Genomic DNA, 25,784 nt, shown 5'->3' on the forward strand with positions numbered 1-25,784 from the left:
GGAGGGCTAGCTCCTCCTGCTTATTCCCCATGCTCCTGGCATTGCTGTACAAGCAACTGAGGTCCCCAGCTGACACCCTCACTTTCCTGAGACGCTGTGGGAGAGCTGTTTGGTTAGCATTTTCAAAACCAGTTGTGTGAATGTCCTCCACATGGGCACTGTCTTGTGTGCCAGTCCCCAGGCATGCTCCACTTGGAGTTTCCCTCTCCCCCAGCAAAGTCAGTTTAAAGCCCTGTCCAGTAGATCAGCCATCCTGGCTGAGAACAGGACCTCACCTCTCCTCGTAAGGTGAATGCCATCTCATCCCAGGAGTCCTCTTTCCATGAAGTGTGTGCTGTGGTCGAAGTAACCAAACCCCTCGCGGTAACACCACCATCTGAAGCATCTGTTAACCTCTTCCATGCAGCCTTCCCTCCTGGGTCTGTGGCCTGAAACAGGAAGCACAGAAGAGGAAATTACGTGACCCCTCAGTCCTTTGAGCCCAGCCCCCAGAGCCCTGTAGTCACTCATGACCCGGTCGGGGTTACCCCTGCTCATATCGTTTGTGTGCACATGGATGAGGAGCATGGGGTAATAGTCCTAGGGAGGGACAAGCCTGGGGATCCTTTCCGCAATGTCTCAGACGTGGCCTCCAGGGAGACAGCAGACCACTTGGGCCAAGGGGTGCAGATGGCAAACAGGTCCCTCCATACCTCTCAGGAAACAGTCCACCACCACCACCACCACCACCTCACCCCCGTCTCCCTTGGTAGCTTGGGTCTCCTCCTAGGGGTGGAAATACTTACCTCCTGAATACTTACCTCCTCCTCCAGTGTCTATCAGAGTCTCCTCATGCATAATGAAGGGAGCATACCTGGATGCAGTGCCAGGGGAGGAGTGGCCCTGTCTCTGTGTGCTCTGGATCTGGAGATGACTGATTTCTAGGTAGTTTCGGGGGGTGGGCGTTCTTTCTGGCCATCTCCTTCCCCTTCTCCTCCACATTCTTCCTCTCCTCCACTTCTCTGGAGTAGGGGCTGGCAGTAGTTTTCTATATAGTCTTCATGGGCCGAGCTGGCATACCTCCGCCTCAAGCTCCTGCACTTGGCCCTCCAGGGACTCCACCAAGGAGCACATCCCACAAGTGGGGGTCTTCCATGTGCAGGTGTCAGCAGCCATGGCAGGAAGCCCCTGTAGTCCAAGGCCAGGGATGCAGGCTTTGTCTGGGTGGAGGTCTTGGTGCAGAGAAGTTGAAGCTGATGGGCATGGCGAATCACTGCCATGGCTGTGAGCTATTTCTCATACTTACTTGGTCTCAGCAGCTACTCCTTAGGCCTCTGGGCTCAGGCTGCTTGCTCAGACAAACCCTCTGGGCGCCTTCCGCATGCCCCTCCACACAAACTCCCACACAAACTACCATGCCCTACTTGTGCCACACCTGATTGTGCACTCCGCTTGTGTGGCTCTGGTCACGGGGCTCCCTGGGGGGCTTAGCTAAGTAGGGACCAGGGAGGAGGGGCATTCCCCTCCCTGGCTTCACTCAGGTGGCGCATCCCACCTGGCACATCTCCACATGCACACATGCATACATGCACATGCCCCCCCCCCCCACACACACACACTCCCTCAGCCCCTACGAGTGCCCCTGTGTTCACCCGCCCTCTCTTGGCCCAGCTCTTACCTTCTGGCTCTTCGCTAGGGGGTCCAGGTCTGGGTCTTCGGCTCCTGGGGGCACAACAGGCATGGACCCATGCGTCTCCACTGGGGAACAGGCCCAAGATGTCACCCTCTCCCACACTTTGCTCTGGGGGTGGGAGAGGGAGAGGTGATCGCAGGCAGCAGGGAGCTCCACATGGGTCTGCCACCTCTGAAGCTGCAGGCAAGTCCGTGTGTGCTCCCCTCTACCTCTGATCAACCTCCCCCTGCTCCCACCACTAGAGCAAATGAAAATCCTGGACAGCCCACCTGGACAGGGAGCAGAGGGCTTAAAAAAAACAGGGACATGTCTGGGGAAAGCCAGATCTATGGTAACCCTATCTCGGCGGTGCATGCACACTTAAACAAAAGTGTTATGGGCAGACAGACAGACAGATAAAGCCCTTTATTATATTAGAATGACACTAGACTATATTCTATGGCTGCAAGGGAAGAAGAACATAACAATCTTAAGGTCTAACAAGTGAAATGTGTCTGTAAACAATGCGTTGGGAGGACAAATCTCATGTTGTCTCAGGTAGCTGTCGTGTCATGAAACACTTTTCCTCAAAGGCATTTCTCAGGACAGCATGCAACAATAGACATCTAGATCTGCAAATGGATCTAATTTAGTGTGAAACATGAGGACAACTGTCTCTCACCCTCAAGTTTAGCTTCCCTGTTTTCTATTTGATCTGATGTTTAATCCAAGGGAAGGGAGAAGAGAATAGCAGTTAATTAATAGGATCCCAGTTTCAGTGCTTGTTCTAGTTCCATGACCTCATGAGCTTATGCAGTATTGCTTATTTTTTTCCTCTGCTATAGCTTGCACTATGTGATGTTTCCAGTTATCTAACTCTAGCATTAAGTTGTGATGATCAATGTGCTGACTCGTGCCACTGTGACAATTGATAGCTCTGCTCACCACATTGCTATTTTTCCCTCTACTACTTGTGCTTGCATCTTCAGGATACAACAGAGAAGACGACAACTTCCTTCTTGCATCATAAACCCATGGCCAGCACCTTTATCCCTGTTTTGATTATTTTCTGCACGTTTTACATCCAGAAGCTGGAATCAGGTAGTGATCCATGATCAATATATACATTTTTCCCACTTTCTCCTCCAAGAAAAAAGCCTCTGCTCCTTCACCAATTGGATTTCCTTTTCTTTCCATGTTGTTGCTGCTACTTGCAAAAACTTTATTCCAACCCCACTTCTGCAAGTTCAGCAGTGTGGAAAAGAAACCAAAAAGTCTCTATTCTTTATCAGTTGGCTGGTCATTCCAACTGACAGCGGATAAAAATGCTAGAAAACAAAAATCTAAAGCGCTCTTGAAAACATGCATCTTTATACAAGCATAATGCTGTAACTGAGGGGGGGCAACAACCCCAAGCACCAATGTGGGAGGAGTCTAGTGCAGAAAAGCTGACTACTGCTTACAGCCATGAGTTTGCAATTGTGATCCAGGCTGGAAACAGAAATTGCTGTATCTCTACACTGCTTTACACTTACTTTTCTTTGAACCACCCAGTCACTGGATAACACATATATACACACACCTAGATATTCTTCTTCTTTCTAGCATATCACATCACTACCATGTTAATCTGTTTTCTAATTTCCTTGACAATTTTGTCAAATTCAAAATCCCTCTGAAATATGCATCTTTCATTCCCAGGGTAGAGGGTGGGTCTGACAATCAAGCAATCCCTAGGGGGTTTTCCTGTCATCCTAACAGCCAGCAGTTGTTACTATAGTATTTAATCCTTTCTCCCAGTCCTTATTCTATATTTATCCCACTTTCCTCTCAGAAAGACAACTGAAGGATAGACCTGATCAATAAAACATCTGTCCTTTTGGAAATTCCTTTATTTTCATATTTACTTTTATCACAAACTGGAATTAAATGTCATGACTCTTCTTGTGTATTGAAAGGATCAGAAAATTTCCACTGAAAAATGATAGCTTTGTGCATTGCATATGCTTAGGACATCTCACCCACTTATAGGTACTATATGTAACATAAATTATAGATGAGCTGTCAGGTGCATATGTAGCTAATGTTTCTTGGCACCTATGTTATGATTGTGATTTCAGATGCTTATTCTTTTTGCCTCTTCAAGCTATTTTTTTTTTTAATCTAGGTATCTGCTTCATGGTAATTATTTTGAAAATGTTCATTTTCTCTCTGAGCTTATAATAGTTTTGTTTTGGCACGTCACAGCCCATTCTATCGTAACTGGACCTGATCAACCAATCACTGCTATTGTGGGACAGGATATCATGTTATCCTGTCACCTGTCTCCCAGAATGAGCGCTGAGAACATGGAAGTGAGATGGTTCCAAAATAATTATGAAACTTATGTCCATCTGTACCGTGATGGGAGAAATCATTTTGAACAACAGATGCCTAAATATCAAGAAAGGACAGAGCTGCTTAAAGTTGGCATCATGGATGGAAAAGTTTCCTTGAAGATTCTTAATATCAAATGTTCTGATGAAGGGCAGTACAACTGTTTTGTTCAGGATGGTGTTACTCATGATGAAGCCATATTGGATTTGCATGTAGCAGATCAGTGTCTTGTATAGGGGTTACATTTGAATGGCTTTCAGATATTTGATTTTTATAATATAACAACTGCGAGAGGTTGCCTTTGAACTGGTGTATTAAAATATTGTGTATCTAAACGTTAGTAAAAAATTACATTCATCATTCATAAGTCATAATCCAAATATTTAGCAACTTAATACATACATTTTACTGCCTATTTCCTTGCCTATAAAAGGTTTCTGACTGACAAAAAGAAGGGGTCCTCAGTTAGAAAGAAAAAGGACTTCTTGATAAATATAAAGGAGTTATAAAGTCTTTTCTGGACTTTGATTCAAGTAGGATTGCAAATATAAAGATTTCCATTTAGCACTCTAGTGTTTGTTTGAAAAGGTCCAGTTGTGGCAGAAGAATACTAGAAGGAAAAGTCAGTGTCTAGTTACTGCTGCTAGATGAGGTTGGGCAGTTGTCCATGTCTGTACTGACATCTGTATGTGGAGTCATTGCTTATGACCAGGCTATGATTTCATGTATGATTTCCCCTTTCCTGCCTTTTCCCAAAAGTACACATAGACATTTATATTCAACACCACATAAAGCCTGCCAATGCTGCCTTTGGATGTCTACAAAACTGTGCCTTCAGTGATTATAACAAGGAACTAACACAAACATCTCATGTACTAAGCTGTTGTCATCCCTACCCTATTGTATGGGTGTGAAACTTGGATGACATATTGGAAACACTTGAAAGCTTTGGAATATTACCACCAGTAGTGTCTTTGGGAAATACTCCATATCAATTGGAAGAAGAGAAAAATGAACTCAGCATTCTGGCTCAAGCAAACACCATCAGCACTAGTACCATGTTTATATACCGCCAGCTGCCTTGGACTGGACACATCATAAGGATATCTGGCAACCGGATCCCAAAACAGCCCCTATACTCCCCATTTACTGATGGTTACCACTCCAGAAGTGGGCAAAAGAAGAGATTGAAGGACACCTTGAAAACCAATATGAAAAAATGTGGTATTAACATCAATACCTGGGATATACTTCAGGCATAGAATTTTCCCAATGGCACCATGATGTATGACAAAGCCTTGATTTTTTTCAACTCACCTCATGATGGAGGCACATAGGAGAGAAAAATGGAAAAAGCTGTGATCTGACATCACTTGCATCTACTCCTTTATCCCACTACTATGTGTCATGTCTGCGGGCAAACATGCAGATCTTGGAGTGGCTTCATCAGTTATTTACAGACTCACCAATGACTTCCCTGTTTACCGAAAGAGTCATCCTCATATCAAGGGACTGCCAATGATGACATGGGGTCAGGAAAATGTATTTAAGAACTTCGGACTGGAAGGGATTTCCTGGACCACTGTGTCCTGTGCAGTGCTACTGAAGGCATCAAGTCATATAATCCCTTATATGAACTTTTTAAGTTCTGACTTAAGAGGCTAAGGTTTTTACACCAACTCTCCCAAGGGGGATGCTGTTACACGTGTTGAGTTCTCTAACAGTTAAGAAGCCTCTCCTAATTTCCTGACTATATTAACTCATGGCCAGCCTAGACCCATTTCTTTTTGGGCCAAGGTTGCTATTAGCTTCAATCACTGTTTTCCTTCTTTAATTTGTGCCTCTTCATGTATTTATCAATCACAGTCATGTCCCATTTACAGCTTTCATTTTCATGTGCTTTATATTCCCTAATTATTCTAGTAGCACATCTCTGCACCTTTTCTAGTTTCAGTCCATGTTTCTTGAACATGGATAACATGCATTATTGTAACGCCTCAGCTCTGTATTCTTGGGCAACCCTGGCACAGGATGCAGTCTGTCTGACTCACAAAGGACTCACCCCCTCCTCTACCTAAACGAAACTGATTAAGATGCAGTGAGAGACGCACCTAAAACTCTCCAGATAAGGGTGATAAGAGTGAACAACTGCCCTCGGTCTCATCTGCATCCGAGATAGAACCAGATGACCATTCATTTACATGAGAGATGGAAAACAGAAAGCCTGAAGCAGAGACTGCAGTGAATTCTGGGACCAGAGAAGCAGGAGAGCGCTGCATGATGGGGAATCTGTGCTTCCAATGTTAATTAACCCATGTTCACACACACCCAGCTCAGCATTTATCAGACCAGTTCTAATCTGGATTTGCTAAGGACTTTTCTCCCCCCAGACACACACACACAGCTCTAAGTTTAATAGGCATCTCGGGCCGTGCATTCCCCGGTCCCACTATGGGAGGCCTATTTAAACTTGATTGACTAAAACTCGGTTGCCGGGTTAGGGAATGCTGAGGCAAGAGACCGAGTCCGAGGGGGTACGGGCAACATTTGAACAATGGTTAAGGGTTCATCACAGCATCCAGCCTGCTGGAGCCCTAATCCCAGGTGTTGTTGTATCTTTCCCGAGACGACTGGTGGGAGTCCTCTCCACAAAAGGTTATGAGCACCCCAATAATTGCTTTAAGTCTGTTAAAAGACTATAGTAAAATCTGGAAAAGTCATGCTAAGCTGAGGCTTGTGCACAACAAGTAAAAATTCAAAATCCTGATACTGCAAGCTATCTATTGTTCCTGAAGAAACCATGAGATATCCCATCAGGATATCTGCCATCCATAGGCATCTCAAGCTGGCTCCCAAGTATTTGGGTTACTCCCTAATCTTAAGTGTTTCCTGATTATCAATCAGTTTCCTGAGATGGTCCAAACCAGATAACCCCTTGTCGATAGAAAAGACAATGATTTACACTACTGAGGGTGCTTCAAAGCAGCTGAACTGAGGGTATAAAAATCTGTAAGTGTGTGTGCATAAAAAAAAAAAGAAGAAAGAGAAGAAAGAAGAAGAAGAAGCAGGGAGAAAGAAAAGGAGAAAGAAAGAAGAAGAAGAAAACTCCTGTGCTGACACCATCCCCTGTCGTTCTTGGGATGCTGGAAGAACAGATCGTCTCTCTCTTCAAGGATTGTGCTACGGACTGTGCCTGTCAGCTTTGCAGCCTGGGTACCGTGGACTCGGTGAGATTCCCAGCGTTCTCTCTTCTTTCTAGGCATAAACTTCTGAACCTGAACTGTATCAGTTAAGCTTGAGCTAAGTTTCCCCAAATACTTAGTGAAACCAGGGTAGTATTGTCATTGTTTGTGTTTGTTTTTCTTTTGCATGTCTATTACTACTAGTACTATTATATATTTCATATGCTTAGCAATAAATAACTTTTATAGGCAAACTGGTAGTAATTGGGTATATTTTTCCTTCTCTGCTTCTTTTTCTTCCTGTGCTCTGCAGCAACGCTTCTTTTACCTATGCTAAAGATCCCTGTGAAGCCCAAATCATTGTGGGGTCTGCTCATCAAGAGGCCAAAGATTGGGACGTGCTGAGTTTGAAACACATAAGGGGATCAGCTTGTACAGGCTGATTGACCCAGTTTGACTCAGACGTGCCCTTATGAACTGAATGCTGGCCCATGAGGGTGTCAGCTGGACACCCAGCCGGATTCAGAGGGATTCTGTTTACCTGTGTGCTTGTGTCTGACTGCATTTTATTGTTGCTGTGATGAACTGATTCTTGGCATATGAGGGTGTCAGCCTGTCCATGCTGATCAGCCCGGCCAGGTCAGGCGTGTCATGTTAGTGTGTGTGTGTTTGTGTGTATGACTGATTTGGTGACTGGAGGAACCCAGTCCCATTGAGATTGAGTCCTGCAAGATAGCTCCACTGGGGGTGAGGGCTTGCAGAAGGGAGAAATACAGCTCCGTATAGTAACACAAGCAGCACATTGACAGAATCACCAAGACCCTAGAAACTATCCCTAATAAATGAGCACACCCCAAAGTAATGGGCAAATTTGGTAACATTATACAGTACACGGTACTGTATATGAGGTCATCCAAGGACCCGTGTGATGGTATTAACACTTGCCTTTCTATAGTGGAAATACCTTAGCAGATACAAAGTATTTCACATCTACTTGACACTGGGTGCATCTACATGTTCATGAATGTGCTTTAGGTAAAGGGCATTAAATCTAGTACCCTCACTGTGAGGTACTAGAAAAAGGTGCATTTGCTTATTTTAGTGTGCATTAGCTGAAGGGCACAGGTTTTTGTTGATGCTTTAATGCACCTTAAGATAAGCTAATACTCATTAAAATACATGTGTTGACATGCCCACGGAGTAGTATTATTAGCTCTATGTTACTTAGTACACTCAGGTTGTTTTTCTTATCAAGCATTTCCATGTTATTAACTTGCAGCATATACCACAATTTTGTTATGAATTTTAAGAACATGTCCCCTACATTTGGTCCAGCTTCATTTTATGCCATTGCTATTATTCAGTCCTTAGGTTCATCCTTTTTTCTGTATATCCTGACTCTTTTCAGTTTGGACAGTGATTCTCAACTTTATAGCATCAGAAAGTTTCATCAATGAACTACTAGCATTTGTGGTAAAGTCATAATGAGAACATTAAATAGAAAGGCTGTGAGAAGCTTTGATCACTGATACAATTCGATGGAGATTTGGCCCAATTCAGCGGCTGAATCTCTGAATCCAAATCAAATCAGGAGACCTTTTAATCTCTCCAAATTGAATTGGAGAAATTCAGAAAGATTTGGTGATTCGGACATAGATGCAGCTTTAAGTGTTTTTTCTACATACCTCAAGGTACCAGGCAGCTCGTGAATGCTGTGATGCTGGGGCAGATGGCGAGTCCCACAGGAGCTCGGGGGGGGGGGGGGGGGGGGAGGGGAGCAGGGGTGGTCCCTAGCGCACTTGGCAGCAGACTTGGAAGTGGATCAGAAGCACTTCTGATCCACTTCTGGGTCTGCTGGGGAGCTTGCAGGGGAGGCCCCCACACCCTCCCAGCTCGATGAATGATGCCTCCTGGGTCTGGGGGGGGCACCTGGGGTCCCCCTGCAGCTGATCACTGAGCTGGGAGATGCATGGGGGGGTCCCAGTCCACTTCTGGGTTCACCGCCGAGCATGTTGGGGGCACCCCCGCACTCCTGTGGGACGATCCACCCACTCCGGCATCGCAGCATTCACAAACTGTGCCTGGTACCTCTAAGTATGTAGAATAAAACATTTAAAGCTGTGTCTATGACCGAATCACTAATTCCCTGATTCAGCATCAAATCTTCAGATATGGATTTGGCCGAATTGAATCGGGGACAATGATCCAAATCAACAAATCCAATCACTGTCCCGGATTCAGGCCGAATCTAAATTGAATAGGGCCCGTTTCACACACTCATGTTAAATAGGCCCTTTTCTCTCCTTACTGCACAGCACTCCACTCCTTTTTTTCCCCTTCCACCTCTTCTAACTGATATATCTGAAGGAGTTATTGTCATTTATTTTCATGTCTTTTACCACGTCTAACTAAACTACATGTTTGCACTTCTCACTATCTTATTCGTTCCTGACCTCTAAAACATAGCCCTCTTTGCTGATCTATCCTTTACGTATTCCTTGTAGGTATTCGGTTTATTCTTAATGCCCTTCTTAAAAGGTTCTCATTCATTTACAACTGGAGCTAGTTCCTACAGATTTTCTGCCTTCTTTAACATATAGATTCCTAACAGTTTTAGCTTAAAGGATTCCCAGGCTTAGTTTACATACAGACCCTTGAGTTCCTCTGTCCAGATGACAATATTATCAAATTCCCTTAGTTTATCAAGGTTTGCCATACTGAAATCCAAAACCACAAATGAAAAACCTATTTATGTATATTTTTGCATTTAATTTAAATCAATCAACACATAGTCACTAAGTTAAAGACTCTTCTGTTTTACTTCTAGCAGGGTGATCCCATTTTGTTGTGGGAGGAAACAAACTATCTGAAAGTATCACAAAATTAATTTACAGTGCTAAAGAAGTGCCACGTAGGGGTGGGATGTAGAAATAGGTTTTAGCCCTTAGTCTTGAGGGAATATTCTTACAAATAAATTTGTATGGGTGTTAGGACTCTGTATCTATCCCTTAAATTTTATACAACTGAAGGATTTCATACATTTCAAATGAAGACAAATTCACCTATTTTTTCCTTTAGTCCTAGGTTCTGTTCCCCTCATCTCTGTGGAGGATTACCAGGAAGGAGGGATCCGCATGGTTTGCAGATCAGGCGGCTGGTTCCCCAAGCCCAACGTGGTATGGAGAGATCCCAGTGGGCAGGTTTTGCTGCCACTTTCTGAAACAAAAGCTCAGCAGGATAATGACCTGTTTGAAACAGAAACTGCTATTGTTATAAAAGAATATACAAACTCAAACTTGTCATGTTGGATAAGAGACAAGTACCTTAGCCAAGGGAAGGAATCAACTATTTCTATATCAGGTCAGTTTTTGGTTGAATCTCACAGTGAGCTCACAGCCATACAGTAAAACAGAACACAGTAAAGACAGCAAATATGTCTCCCTTCTCCCACGCTCACCAAAAAGAGACGGTTGCTTTTCCAATTCACAGCTCATCCATTGCAAATACTTTAACTTTTATTTCTATAACTATAACTATTATTCAGAACTTTGAATTTGATCAAAATTTAACCTAAACTCTGTATTTTATTAGTGTCTATTTTTTTTATTTAAAAATACTAGCAAATTGCCATTCAAGAATGATGGGCTCTGGGTCCAGATCCGGCCCCTCCCCCACCAGCCCTCCAGGAGTGGATTAATGTGTACTGGGGCCCTGAGCTACAAGGGGATGAGGGAGGGGCCCCTTCCCCTCCTGATACTGGTGGGGCAGGCTGGGAGGACCCTTCTGGGCTAGGGATGGGGGGACACATGCAGCCTATTCTCCCTTCTACCTACCCCCGTCTCCTCCGCTATGGCCAAACATACACACACACACAGACACACCCACAGGCATGTACAGAGAGGCGCACACTCTACTCTCACTCACTCTCTGCACATGGACACACAGACAAAAATACTCTTCCTGCCATGAACACAGACACATGCGTGCGTAGAGACACACATGCACTGCCACACACAGACACACATGCAGACGGGTGCACACTTTACTTACGCACTCTCTGCATATGGACACACAGACAGAAACACACTTTCCCTGACATGAACACAGACGCATGCACGCATGCATGCACTCACACAGACACACATGCACACACAAATACACGCATGCACACACGCAGGTGGGCGTGCACTTAACTCATTCGCTGCACATGGATACACAGGAGAGAAAAATACACTCTACTTGCCCTGCCAGACACACACACACACACACAGACGTGTGCACACCCACATGCACAGATGTATGTACACCCACATGCATGCACAGAAGTGAGCACACATGGAAACAGACACAGATGCACAGACACACAGATGCACTGCACATGGACACAGATGCTCTGCAAACACAGAGGCATGCACACAGATGCACACACATGCACTCAGGTACAGACACACGCACGCACACAGAGACACACACACACGCCCCAGCCACATCCCTTCCCCTTCCACGACCTCCCCCCTTCCCCATTCTCCATGATGCTGAGGCAGCCCCCTTCCACTCCCCCTGCCCCACGCAGCCGTCCCCAGCTCCCTCTTCCTGTTGCACTGCCTGGCAGGGAGCTGTCACTGAGCTGTGCCCCTTTGGCTGGGCACAGGGCCGGGCTGTGCTGGCTCAGGCCAGGAGCCCCGTGTGGCACTTCTACATGCACGTGGCAGCGTGCAGGGTGGGTGGGTGTCTCTGGTGGGTAAGGTGAATATTGGGGGCTATGCCCCCTCCCCAGCACCACTGCAAACCCTGTAGAGGCACAGTGCAGCACGCCTCCCGCTTCTGCCTGCCTCCCCACTCGCTTCCCTCCCTCCCTCCTTGACAGCAGTTCTGGGCCTGGAGCTGGGAGGCAGGGTGCACCGCCACCGTGATCCCCACTTCAGGTGGAGTGGGGGAGCCCCGGTGCTCAGGGAGCCCTGGCGTGTTCCTTGCTGCCAAATATCCCTGGCAGTGACAGGACTTGGGCCCCCACGGCCCTGGTGGGCAGCCAATCACCACCTGCCCTCTTAGCCATGCATGTTCAATTGGGCAGAAGAGTTATGGACAGACAGACACACAGACAGGCTAAGGCTTTTATTATATTAGAATACCTCAGAGAAAAGACTCATTCAAATTAACAATGCAGACTATTTCTCCACACCTTTCAGTGTATGCAAATATCTGAATGTTCTGATTTTTACAGTAGGAGCTAGTTTTGTTAATGGCACTTGCACAGTGTCAATTCTTTGCTGTGTAAAATGTGAATAAGACAGAGGTCTGGATTAATTATATGACTTGTCCAAAGTTCCAAATTGGAAACCAGCCTGGCTCTGCTCCAGCATAAAAAAATGCATTAGGGACCTCCATTTTTGGACTACAGGGTATCTAGGCACCATAAGTCTTTCAAGTCTGATCAGAATTGAAATCTCATCACCTAGAAATCTAACTCATAACTAAGATTCATTGAGATTGATATTAGAGCTGGAGAACAACCTAAAGTCCATCTCAGTTTCAAGAGGGACCTGGTCCATAAGGCATCTTCACAGCATGCCTAATTCATATTGACATCATAGACATCCATTCAAAATTATAAAGTATCTACTAGGCCTGTGCAAAGAGGCTAGTATTCGCTTCGGATTCAGATTCGGCCGATTCAGGGGACAGTGATTCGATTCGGTGATTCGAATCACTGTCCCAAATCGATTCACCTGGATCTGATTCGGAGATTTGGCTGCTGCCAAATTGGCCGAATCTCCGAATCAAACTGACCCCATTCCCCACCTGCTGTCCCAGCCCCGTCAAATCGCACTCACTGGTTCCTATCAGATGTGGGGGAGGGGGGAATCTACTGTGCCCCACACTGCCCCATGCTGCAGACGAGGGATCTGCCATGAGCCCTAAGAGGCCCCAATGGCCACTGCAGCAGCCGGTGAGTGTGGGGCTTTTTTTTTTCCCAAAGAGCCAGGATGCTGGGGCTGAGTGGGGCAGCCATTGACAGGGCTGGGAGAGCGGGTGGGAATCACGGGGTCTTTAGAGGGGCTGGGGGAGCAGACAGAGGATGGGTCCTGGTGGAGGTCCGCTCATAGTCCCCTCCCCACTCCTTCAGCTCCCCGCCCCTACTTACCAGCACAGAGACCAGGTCCACCTCCCTGAGGCGGCAAGTGGGGACTGCCCAAATCTCCAAATCTTTCTCTGAATCTTTGCCAAATTAATTCAGAGGCTTCTAATTGATTTGGACCTTTTTATTAGTCTCCCAGTTGAATTCAGATTTGGAGATTAGGTGAATCAGAGATTTATGGAGTGCTGTAAATTCCTGCCCCTTTTCCATGAGTTCTCTTCAACTAGGCCTTAGCTGTTTTTCTGTTCCAATTCACTGATTAAAATGCAGTGAGGAAAACAACAATAAAGAATATTTTCTAACTCCACTATTTGGAAAAATTACAATTATGCCTCATTTAAAAATCTGGGAGCAACATTGGATTTTCCAAAAATTCTCTTAAATTGCTGCTTCTGGTTTTTCTATTTCTATAAACTCGAAGAGAAATTCTTTGAAGGTGTAAGTCCATTCAATTACATAACTGAATGCTATTTCAGAGCAAGACATCTTATTCCTGCATGTAAGTCTCAGAGAAGCACTGAATCAAACCTCTCCTGTACTTTTGCCAAAAATACCATGACTACCTGCTGAGGTCATTTTTAACATAAATGCTACACCTTGTGAACAGTGGTGTGGGACTTCTTCCACTACTTTTTTTCTCAAACCAACCCTAGGTACCCTGTTTTTCAGATCCTTTTTTCCCTCGGGTGAATACCTGGATGGTGGCCCTGATTGTGACCCTGGTGGTTTCATTGGGTCTCTTTGTCTTGACCATTTTTTCTTCAAGCTAAGAAGTAAGTATTGGGGGGGATAATATGGTTCAGTTAGCAAGAAAATGTTCTCTGATAATTGAAAAAGGGTATAAATGATACTTCACCCTGGACCAAGCAAAGAGGAGAAAGTAGATGTGCTGCCCGCTAAGCAGACCATGGGAGGACATGTTACTAAAGATATCTACCCCAACTTAGCCCAGAAAAGCTGAACTGTTCTGAGGCATGTTGTTCCTGCACCATGAACACTGCTTCCTGGAATGGAAGTAATGGTGCTGCCTTAGTGTCAGGCATAGCATCTGCCAAATGGTCTCCAAAGAAGATGGCTATGATAGGTGTCCTGTCCTGACCACAAAGATGAGATGAATGAGATTTCACTTTTTCTTACATATGGTGAGCTTGTATTCAGTCAGGCTATCAGGCCCCAAATATATACATGTAGTCCAAAGGCCCCAAATATATATATATTAGTCCACATATCTTAAAGTTAATGGGAATAAAGCTTCCTATAAAATAAACCCATAAACTATCTTTTGAAGACACTGCTATGTATCAATCATTTACTTGCCTACTGAGGGAAACACGCTGGCTGTTAGAATCGAAGCAGGAATATATGAACAGGTGGGCAGTAAGTGAAAAGAGAACAACAGGAAATGGAAAGAGAGCTTTTTGGTGTGTGCCCAATAATAACAATTCAGTAATGAGGCATGATACAGCATGATGCTCCCTAGACTATGGTAAGTCAGTGTAAAATATCCCTTATGTTTAACCTTGGCAGGGTGTTGCACCTGATCTTATTCAGACATAAATTATTTCTACCAGAGTGCTGCCTCCAATATGCAGACTAATGGAGGAGGGAAGGAAATAATCAAACCTCCATCAGTATTAATTATTCTCAGACCCTACTCATTATTCTCACATGATACATATCAGCAGGGCAAAGAAACAGGATTGAAGTCTATAGCGCAGTGGTGCACTACTCAAATTTTATTTAGATGTACACAGCTTTTGCTTTCCAATAGAGGGCTGCCATTAGTGGCCTCCACTCTGTGTATATTAGCTCTGCTCAATTCCCATCTCTCTATAATGCTATATTTCTTACAATTGTTACATGATGCTTTTGAGCATAGCAAATATATCGAAGGAAAGCACAAGGATTAGGATTCATAACTTCCATGTAGGGGGTATGCAGGGGTATAGCCTTTAGGTCACAGCCACTATAACAGCCCCTAAGGTGCGGTGCTCTGAGCCAAACCTAAAGTTTGCAAAAGGAATCCTCTCCGCAACCCATTAGCAGTTCCCCTGCTCATCACCTGGAGGAATGTACTTTGTCATGCATAGTTCATCTAGGGGGAGGGGTGGGATTGTGTCCGTCTGCTGACAGATACACTTATAGCATCTTTTCTCTGATTTTGTCTTATGTACATAACCTTCTGAGACAACTTGGTGAGTTTTCCTCCCTCTTAATGTACCTTTTTTCCATTATATATTAAATCCTCCTACTTACCGATCATTCTGACTATCACTGCACTGTCTGTACTCCATTAATAACAATGGGCAACATTGTATTTTTCCTGGTCTCGTAAGTGTCCATTTTTGATCATCTACAGGTCATTCTTGGCACTTAAGTGGCCAGGGGACTTCTGTTTATGGCTACATAGCCCTCCACAGATGGGAAACTACATAGCTGCAGAAACTGGATATTTACAGTACTAGGCGGGGGGCCATACAAGCGCTCCTTGTGAACACGTAACTGCTTAGCTACTACAAGGTCCTAGACTTGCAATCAAAACTGGAAAAGGATTCTCCATGTGTCTGTTCCCATTGCTTCCTACCCCACCCCCAAATATTTTAGGAGCTAGAGAAACCTTGGAAACTAGAAGCCCTGAATTGTAAGACACCCGAATGTGGAGAAGCCTGGAACATAGGTCTCTCTCATTTTCCAACATGGCATTGAAACTACCACCTCCCAGTTCAGCCATTATTGTAAGACTGTACTTGTGGTAGGCTTTAATTCTTTTCTCATTTTGAGTAGAAGTAAGTTCTGAGTGGTCTTTTAATTGTGGTGCAAAGACTTTTTTTTTTTTTTGCGGGGGGGGGGGGGGGGAGATGGAAAACAGGTTTTGCAGCAATTCTTTAGCCCAGTTTTTCCCATTACCCAGACATGCCCTTAGCGATCACAGGGACAGATCTGGGTAAGCGGGGAAACTCAGACTTTCCCCACTTACCCAGACATGCCCCTGGCATCCCTGGGGAAGCATCTCAGCAAATGGGGAAAGCTACGCAGGTGCTCTCAAGCCCCATGAGAACACATTCATCCTGTTCTGCAGCATTATCAGGTAGGACAAATGGTGACATGAGTTTTGCCCAAAGTAAATGATGCTTCACCCAATAAAGTATCATGGCACAGCAGGTGTTCTTCATTTGGTGACATCTATTCCTAGTCTTAATGAGGGGGTCACTTAGTAGGATGTTAAGTTTTCCCACCTTTTTCATGAATGAGGACATACTGCAGAAGTGCTATGATGGAACAGTATCTTTACACATTCTCCAATATTATCCCCGCTTTCTGACCCACGTTCCTTTGTCTTTGCCTGGATGCTTGGCCAGCTGCACTTCATCAAGAGATCTTTTATTGATGAATATACTGTGAAGAGTTCTCATCCCTATTTTTTTTTCCTCGGTTGCAGGGTGGAGAAGAGACGTCATCTGTCCAGGTAATGGAAATGAATAATGGATCAATGACTAAAACACTCTCTTTCTGAGGTTTCCTGACTGTTTTCTTATGCTGGCTGCTTCTGCATGCACGTGCTACTATTTGTCTGCTGAATAAGACTTTCTTTGCAGACATCAGATGAGTTGATGAACCATCCAGCTTTAGGAATCAACAAAGCACAAAATAAAAATGAGCAATAGGTTTGCCCACAGAAACATTATTTCTTCTGGTCTTTTCTTTGTCAGAAAATGCAGGACATGGTCAAGTTTCCCTTTGTCTTCCATTTCTGCAAAGCACTTCCACACTGCCTTTATTCTCTGTCTGATACTGGATGGCCCAGGAGGAGGAGGATGGGGTCATCACAGGTTTAGCAGCAGGTTTGGTAGGGTGGAAGGATTGGGTTTTGATTGGACTTGGACTCTGAGTTGTGTAAGTCACATTGGATTTGGCATCCTACTTTACAGGAATGATTTTGAAACTTTTAACCAGTGTCAACAAGCTCATTTTCTTTCTTCATTTCTGTTTAAGTAAAGAAACCCACCAGACTGGTGTTTGTTTATATGGATGCAACTATATTCAAGGCAGATCCAGAGGGCAGAGTGCATTGCTGCCGTAGCAGCCCTCTTTTATTCCTGCTCTACCCAGATTTCAGAGCCAACTGCCCAAGAGCAGCAGTGGCATTTCTATCCAGGAAGTATTGAGGGGGTCAGCTGACTTCAAGGCTCATTATTTCTACCTGGTTCCTGCTAATGTCTGTCCATTCTGGAGAAACACTCTCACTGTGTTAATAGTTCTGCTGTTTCACCATTCAAACTAACTCTCTCCTCCCATTTTGCTGTCTGTCAACTATTCCCTCCCCCCTCCCCTCCCCCCCCAAGGATGTGATTCCACTTCCACTCTCCCCCACGCTTCAGGTGCAACCCTGACTCCCTCTCCCGCACTTCAGGCCAGACCCCCCCCCACTTTGATGTCTAACCCTGCCCCCCCACTTTGAGTCCTACTCTGCCCCCCCAGTTAATGTCCAACACAGCACTCTGCTCCCCCCCATTTTAGGTCTGAAAGTGCTCCACCCTTCCCCTGCTTTGGGTCCAACCCTGCTCCCCCTTCCTTCCCACCACCCACTTTGGGTCAGACTCCACCTGCCTCTCCCCCACTTCAGTTTCAGCCCACCCCCTCCACCCCAGTTCAGGATGGACACTTCTCCCCCCTTTCCTCCCTGCTACTTCAGGTCTGACCCTGCCCCCCACCCCCAGCTTGGGTCTGACCCCACCCCCATCTTCCCTGCTTCAGATCTGACTCTACCCCACCCTCTCTGCCCCAGTCCAGGTCGGACCCCTTCCCGCACCACCCCCCTGCTGCTTCGGGTCCAACTCCACCACCCATTCAGGTCTGACCCTACCTCACCCCATTTGGGTCTGACTCCACCCGTTCCCCCTCACTTAGGGTCTGACCCCAATCCTCCCCATCCCTCCACTTCAGGTCTGATCCCACTTCCCCCTTCCCCCCTGCTTTGGGTCTGAGCCCACTTCCCCCCGCACCACCTTCGGGTCCAACCCCGCTGTGACAGAGGAGCTGCTGCCTTTCCTCAGTTGGCCTCATGGCTTTTAAAGTGCTACTGCCAATTTTTTTTTTCCCCACATGTGGAGGTTGGGCAGAGGAAGCTGCCACACCAGAGGCTGCAGGTGAAGGCGGCACCATGGGTGGGGCTCCCATTTTAACTCAGAAGGCCCTGCCCCCACCCAGCAGGCCTGCACAGCCAATCAGTACCCAGTCAGTTGGACAAAAGTGTTACGGACAGACAGACAGACAGACAGATTAAGCCCTTTGTTATATTAGAATTGGAGGCATGATCAAAATGCTCAAGATTATGATTTTCTTCTATAAATTTGAATAAGAGTTGTACATTTAACTATAATGACTACAGGACTAATGAAACAATATCTTTTGACTATTTGAATATCTTTGCCTGGTTTGACTATTTTTGCCTTGTTTGACTATTTGGACTATTTTTGCCCCTTTTAAATTCAGTATATAATCTAGCAAAATTGTGCACATTCCAATAAAGTTATATTTGTTTCTGCTTTGATCTTAAATTGAATAATATAGCTCTAAGCCCCTAGCCTATTAATAAAGTACCTAGTTTCTCTTGAACTACAGCAAAATATGTCACATTTTTTGTGATGGTGCACCACACCACCTGTACCCACTTTTGCAAATCCTAGATCTGCCTATGAATATGTCCACACTTCCTCCTATTTCCCTGCTGTCCCATCAGGATACCAATAACGTACACCATGGATCCAAAAAGAGGCACATTTCTTCCACCCTTTTTCAAAATCACCTTCATGGCCTCAACTTACTACCATATGATGCATGGAAATATTGGCAACTGGTACTAAAGCAGTAGGGACCAATTTTCACTGAGTATTTTACCATATAATTTCCAAAGAGGGAAAGGGAAATTTAGTATCAAGAACTATATGGGCAATAGAAGTTCTGGTAAGTACTAATAGTTCTGTGCAATGTATGGCCTCTGACACATAAACAGTCATACCACGTCCAGGAATTCATTGAGGATTTATTCTAGATTGAAGTCATAGAACTTATTTCTTCCAAATCACAATATTTTACACAGCACTGAACACTCCCAATATATTTGTTTGACTGAGCTTTCATGTTCAATTCTGTGTTTCATTTCAGGGCTGGGCAGAACTACAGCACCTGTGGAGGAAGGTAAAAGTATCACCTTGAGGGAGAACATCTTTCTCTGCTTTATTGTGTGTGGCAGGACATCAGTATTAAGGGCAGAGCTCACCTACTCCCTGATTTTACAGCCCATTATGAGATACAACAACATTTCCCCTCCAACACAGTCATGAGGCCAGTGGGGATTCCAGCCCCTCTGCCTGCCCCAGCTCAGCCTGCCTCATCACTGCCTCCTGCTGAGTTTTCTGAGCCATCCCCTCCCTGCCCCTGCCCAGTCTGGCTGCACTGCCAGCTCAGCATCCCCCCAACTACCACAGGCAAAGACCCCCTCCCCCCCCCATTCTTAGTCCAGCAGTAACCTCCAGTGGCTGGTGTTCAGATCTCCCTCACTGCCTCTGAAAAGAGCAACAGACGCAAGAAGCATGGTTCATAGGAGAGAGACCAGACAGGACGCTGTGCCTGTCCTTAAGTCCTTCAGGTCCTTAGGGTGATAAGCAACTCCAGAAAGACAACAGTTGAAAAGTTATGAGAACGTGAAGAGGGAGAGACATCAGGATTGGGAGAAATGCCCAGAAAGGTTGGACAACAGTGGAAAGTATGGGAAGGTGATCAGCAAGGTAGAGTGAGAGCAGGAGGCCCCAGATAAAATGGCTTAGTAGAGAGAGATGACAAGATGAAGCAATTGAAAGAGACTGACGTTTAGCAAGAGTGGCTGGATGGACAGCTTGGTCATCTGAACTGCTGTCTTTCCTCCTACAAAGTGTTGATTTTCTCTAATCTTTCATCTTCTGCTGCCCACTACCTTTTTCTCCCTCCTCTCCACCATGGTCCTCATTCAGGTGTCTTTTATTTTCCTGTATAATACAACTCTCTCTTCTCCTTGAGATCTCTTCCATTGTGCCTGTAGTAACCTCTCCCCTTGTTCTCCCACTTGTTTCCTCTCAAAAGTCTCCCGTCTCTCCCACTGAAAGAGAATGAGGGCTCAGGAGCATTTCTCTGTTCTCTCCAAGAATGAATGAAAGACTTTCCTTTCCTCTCCTTGATTCCTAGGACAGGATCCTGTGATGTACCAGCACTGCTCCACTCTGTCACCTCTGCTCCACTAATGTGCAGAAGGGCAGAGTCCTCATCACACATGTGTTGTGACTAAATGTAGAAAACCCTGGGACCTGCAGTGGTCTCCATACTTCCTCTTGTTTCTTTGTCTCCTCTGTCCAAGCATCTTTTGTTAATATGCTTTGCTTACTCACGTCTACTACCGAATTAGGCTGTTCCCAAGGGAAAAGTGGCTAGCTGTATCCATGTTCTCCTCTTACAAACTCTGCCTGGGCTCCCTTCTGACACCAGCGTCTCTAGTCCCCTCCCTGAGGACAGGTGGGTGCAGGAGGGGAAAGATCCTGAGTCCCAGCCCTGACCCAGCAGATGATTTCTCTGTCTCTGACTCATCTCTCCCTGCAGGAGGTGAATCTGCCCTGCCCTTTGCTGAGGCCTTCCCGCTGCCCTCGCTCACCGGGGACAGCATCCGGCCCTTCCTCTCACTGGAGTATGCAACAGTGCAGGTCACATTCCACACTGCACCACTGACCCCGCCTTGCACTGCACCAGAGAGGGGCTCTTAGTTGGCTGCTGTACCCTCAGTCTTGCTCATCTCTATGACCCTGGAAGACTCCTCTCTTCCTGGAGCATTTCAGCCCTGCAGTCTCTGCCCCTGGAGGAGCAGGGTCGGGTCCTGCACAGTCAGACCACAGGGAGCAGGAAACGACTCAGGTAGAAAGACCAGTCTCTAAGCCTTGAGTCTCTGTGACCCAGGGATAAAACAAGGGAATGGAGGGACTGTAGGATGCTGTTGATCCAGGAGGCTGTTTTGTTGCAGTTCATCCATTCAGAGTCCCTAAGTCATGAGAAGTGCAAATTTTGTCCTTTTTCCCTATGTCTGGTTCCTGAACAATGCCTCCCCTGTGACTGGCTGCCCTCACATTTATTTCATTTGGATATTTAATTTCCTGGGTGTACGTCGTTTGGAGGCACTGACCAAACTCATTTCCTTCACTGACACAAATTCAGCATCACACTCTGGTGAGACGGTGGGCAGTACTGGGTGATGTGCTGCTGTGGCCATGTACAACTGGACTGCTGCCGACTTCCCCTTCCAGATAATCCACAAAAAAAAAAAAAAAAAAAATTAAAAGAAGTTAAGTTCGTGTCTTCCAGAGTCATTGATGTGTACGCACTCAGGGTGGCGCTCTTCTTGTCACTGCATAAATTTACCCCTGCAGCAGTAATAGTAATGGGTAATGACAGGCCCAGGCTCATTCAAGTTCAGAGGTGAACAGCTTCACACCATGGGTTCTAGGGTTAAAAGTCAGTAGTCTGAACCAGTGTTTTCAACAGGAGCGGCAGTACCACAAGTCTTAGCTGAACTTAGCTGAATTCTTTCTGGTCAAATGAAAGTAAAAGATAAAAAGTATGAAGTGTTTCTGGGCTACCATAGATATCGCAGGTTTCTTTCCCTTTTAGTAAGTTGCAGATCAGAAATGGCCAACCTATTTCAGTTTTCAAATATTGAAGAAATAAGGACAAAATAACCCTGAGAAGATTGTTGATGTCTTAATCCTCCTCCATTTTAGTGAAATACGATAAAGACTGAAAATTCCTTCTCACCTATTCTTGGAAATGGCTCCCCTTGTGGTCAGGTTAAAGAGTCACTGCCTGCACACCCCCGCAGCTGTAGGATGTGGGGAATGGTTTGATGAGGAGCTAAGCTCAGTTGGGGACAGTGGCAGCATTTGGGTTCCCTCTTCTCATGTCTGCTCCCAGCTAGTAACATGCAGGGAACATGCAGGGTAACCAGGCAGGAAGCAAGTGCAGGGAGTCCACCCACCACAACCTCTGTCTCCTGCCAAGTCTTACACCTTGCATAGCAGTTCTCTATAACTGGAGCCCTTGGGTCAGCCAGAGACAGCAGAAATGGACAGGTCCCCCTTCCAGTGCTCAGGGGCATAACTGAAACACACCCTGCTGGAGAGGGAGGACAGGAGTAGAGGGAAGGGAAGGGGAGGGATGGAAGGGGCAAGGATGGGATGGAAAAATTCTTACCTTCTTTGGGTAAGAAAAAAGACCCTATCTTCTGCTGATGCATTCTGGGCCCTGCAGGCATACATAGTAGGGCTGTGCAAAGCTTTGGGTGCTGATTCAATCTGGAGGAGATTAGGCCCAATTCGGTGGCCAAATCTCTGAATCGAATCAGGGGACCAATAAAAAGGTCCGAATCAATTCAAAGCTCTCCAAATCGATTTGGAAAAGATTCAGAGAGCTTTGGTGATTCGGGCAGTCCCTGCCCACTGCAGCAGGAAGCTGGAGCCAGACTCGGAGCTGGTAAGTAGGGGGTGGGGGAGGGGCACTGGAGGAGGGGGGAGAGAACCATGGGGGGACCCCTGCCAGGCCCCATCCCCTGCCTGCCCCCCCATGGCTGCCCCACCTACCCCAGCTCCCAGTACTTTTTAAAAAAAGCCCCTACTTACTGGGTGCTGCCAAGCAAGGCGGGGGAGGAAGTGATCCCCTCTGCCCCACACTATGTGGGGGGCTCTGCATGAGCCCCCTGGTGCCTGCCCCCTCTCCAAGGCACCCCCATGGCTGCCCCGCCCACCCCAGCTCTGGCCCTTTAAGAAAAAAATCCAACTCCCCCCCGAACTCACCAGTTCCTGCAGCGGCCTAGGGGCTTTGGGGCGCTCATGGAAGAGCCCCCCACATGGCACAGGGCAGCGGGGATTGCCCCCCCACTGGGCAGGAATCGGTGAGCCCGGGGTTTTGGGGGGGGGGGGGGTTCCTTAAAGGACTGGGAGCTGGAGTGGGCAGGGCAGCCATGGGGGGCTGGGACAGCAGGGGGTGGTTGGTGGGCTTGTGCAAAACCCCTCGCACCCTGCCCGGCACCACCTGGTGAGTGCAGACATTGTTTTTCAAAGTCTGGGGAGCTGGGGCAGGCAGGGCAGCTATTGCCGGGGCTGGGAGAACAGGCTGGGGATGGGCCTGTGTGATTTGGCATTTTGGTTGCTGCCAAATCTCTTAATTAGATTCAGCCAAATTGATCCAGGACAGTGATTCATATCTCCGAATCGAATCACTGTCCCCAAAATCAGCTGACTCCAAATCCAAAGCGAATACCAGCTGCTTTGCACAGGCCTAATACATAGGCATCAAGGTCAGCAGGGAACTAGCTTTTTTTTAGAAGCTGGGTGCAGCTGCACCACTGCTCCCCTTCTGGATCTCCCCTGCATTCAGTACATGCTGGTAGGGCACATGCAGGCATTTCCAGCAGTGGAATATTCTGGCTCTGGCCTTTGATAGATTTCCAAACAATCCCTAGAGTCAGAGGGTTGCAGTCCACACCTCTTGCTGATATCCCTATTGGAATTCAAACCTGTGCACTAGACCTGTGCGAAGCAGCTAGTATTTGCTTCGGATTCGGCCGATTCAGGGGACAGTGATTTGATTCAGTGATTCAAATCACTGTCCTGAATTGATTCAGCTGAATCTGATTCTGGGTGGGGCAGCCATGGCAGGGCTAGGTGAGCGGGCAGGGGACAGGGGCAGCATGTGGCAGTGCGGAGCAGCAGGGATCACCCCCTTGCCTTCCAAGAGCTGGTGAATTGGGGCTTTTTTTTAAAGAGCCCTGAGCTGGGGCTAGGAGGGCAGCCATGGGGCGGAGGGGGCTGGGAGAGCGGGCAGGGGTTGGGGCCTGGCAGGGGTCCCCCCATGGTTCCCTTCCCCCTCCTCTAGCCCCGCCTCCCCTGCCCCCTACTTACCAGCATAGAGTTTGGGTCCAGCTCCCTGCTGCAGCGGGCAGGGACTGCCCGAATCACTGAAGCTCTCCAAATCTTTTCTGAATTGATTCGGAGAGCTTCAAATTGACTTGGACCTTTTAATTGGGTCCTTGATTCGATTTGGGTTAAAAGATTTGGTCACCAAATCAGGCCGAATCTCCTCCAAATTGAATCAGCACCAGAAGCTTTGTATAGCCCTATCATCCACCACGGGTGATTGGTGCCACCTGACTCAGCAACCAGGCCCCATTCACAGGGAGGGCACTGGTGCTCCCACTGCCCCATCCCCGCCCATCGCCTGAGCAGGGAGTGCTGCCTGTCAGGGGGTGCACCAGAGCTCTCAGGGGGTACACGTGCACCTCCGTAGATCCCCTACGCATCACCACTGCCATCCACCCTTACCATTCAGACGCATTTGTTTGAAGGTAGGTCTCATAAACTGCCTTCTGCCATTATGAATTCTTCCAGGCTTCCCCTGACAGGTGGCTACCAGGTACAACCACCGGGAAGTGGCTCTCACTACTCTGAAGCCTCCATCTCCTCCAACCACATCCACCAGGAATAATTAATTGTCTTGTACTAGAGCAATAGTGGAGCCTTTGCATGACTGGACATTATTACCAAGCCAGGTATTTCGTTACAAGTCTTGTATCAGACCAGGGTATTTCTTTCTCCTGTTTACTCAGATGAAACTAAAGCCATGTCCTGCCATGATTCACACCACAGAGGCCCACTGGATCAGTGGAGATGAAGTGGGTTCAAGCCACAAATCATAACTTGATCCTTTTTGTGCCCCCGCCCCTTCTTTGCATTCTGTTGCCTGGTTCATTCCTCTTTAGGGAGCTCACATTTTAATGGTATTAAGCATATGCATGATGCTAAGTAATAAAATGGGATTCCAGACTAGTATTAAAGGGTTGTAGAATCCTTGTCTACCACACAGGAGACCTGGGTATGATTCACAGACACTTATACAACTACAGCCATGGAGGCACCAAACATCTAGACTTAGTCTGGTCTTTGGATTCTGTCTCAGTGGCCTAAAGGGAAGATGGAAGGTCTCAGCAGCCTCACTCCTCCAAAAATTCCTGCCCAGGCATATACATCGAAGGTCTGTGTGGCCCTCATGCATACACCATAGAATCATAGAAGTATGGTCGGAAGGGACCTTATAGATCTTCAAGTTTGACCCCCTCCCTGGGCAGGAAGAAAACTGGGCTCAAATGACCCCAGCCAGATATACATCGAGCCGTTTCTTAAAGACACCCAGGGTAGGAGCCAGCACCATTTCCCTTGGAAGTTGGTTCCAGATCCTAGCCACCCTAACTGTGAAGTAGTTCCTATGGATGTCTAATCTAAACTTACTCTCTAACAACTTGTGGCCATTATTCCTTGTTATCCCGGGGGGCGCTAGGGGAAACAAGGTCTCCCCCAAACCCTTCTGG

The 25,784-nt window shown here is 46.6% G+C and overlaps 1 protein-coding gene across 1 annotated transcript; it reads left to right on the forward strand.

The window, feature by feature from the left end:
• The first annotated feature begins 831 nt into the window (after positions 1–831).
• LOC132243658 (butyrophilin subfamily 2 member A1-like) lies at positions 832–21,138 on the forward strand. Its single transcript, XM_059714049.1, has 4 exons — positions 832–899; positions 3,891–4,189; positions 10,294–10,401; positions 20,978–21,138. Exons 1-4 carry the CDS (start codon positions 832–834, stop codon positions 21,136–21,138), a joined length of 636 nt encoding a protein of 211 aa, XP_059570032.1.
• Positions 21,139–25,784: the final 4,646 nt, after the last annotated feature.

The sequence above is a fragment of the Alligator mississippiensis genome, chromosome 11 (assembly GCF_030867095.1).
Source record: "Alligator mississippiensis isolate rAllMis1 chromosome 11, rAllMis1, whole genome shotgun sequence".
In the NCBI taxonomy this organism is placed as follows: Eukaryota; Metazoa; Chordata; order Crocodylia; family Alligatoridae; genus Alligator; species Alligator mississippiensis.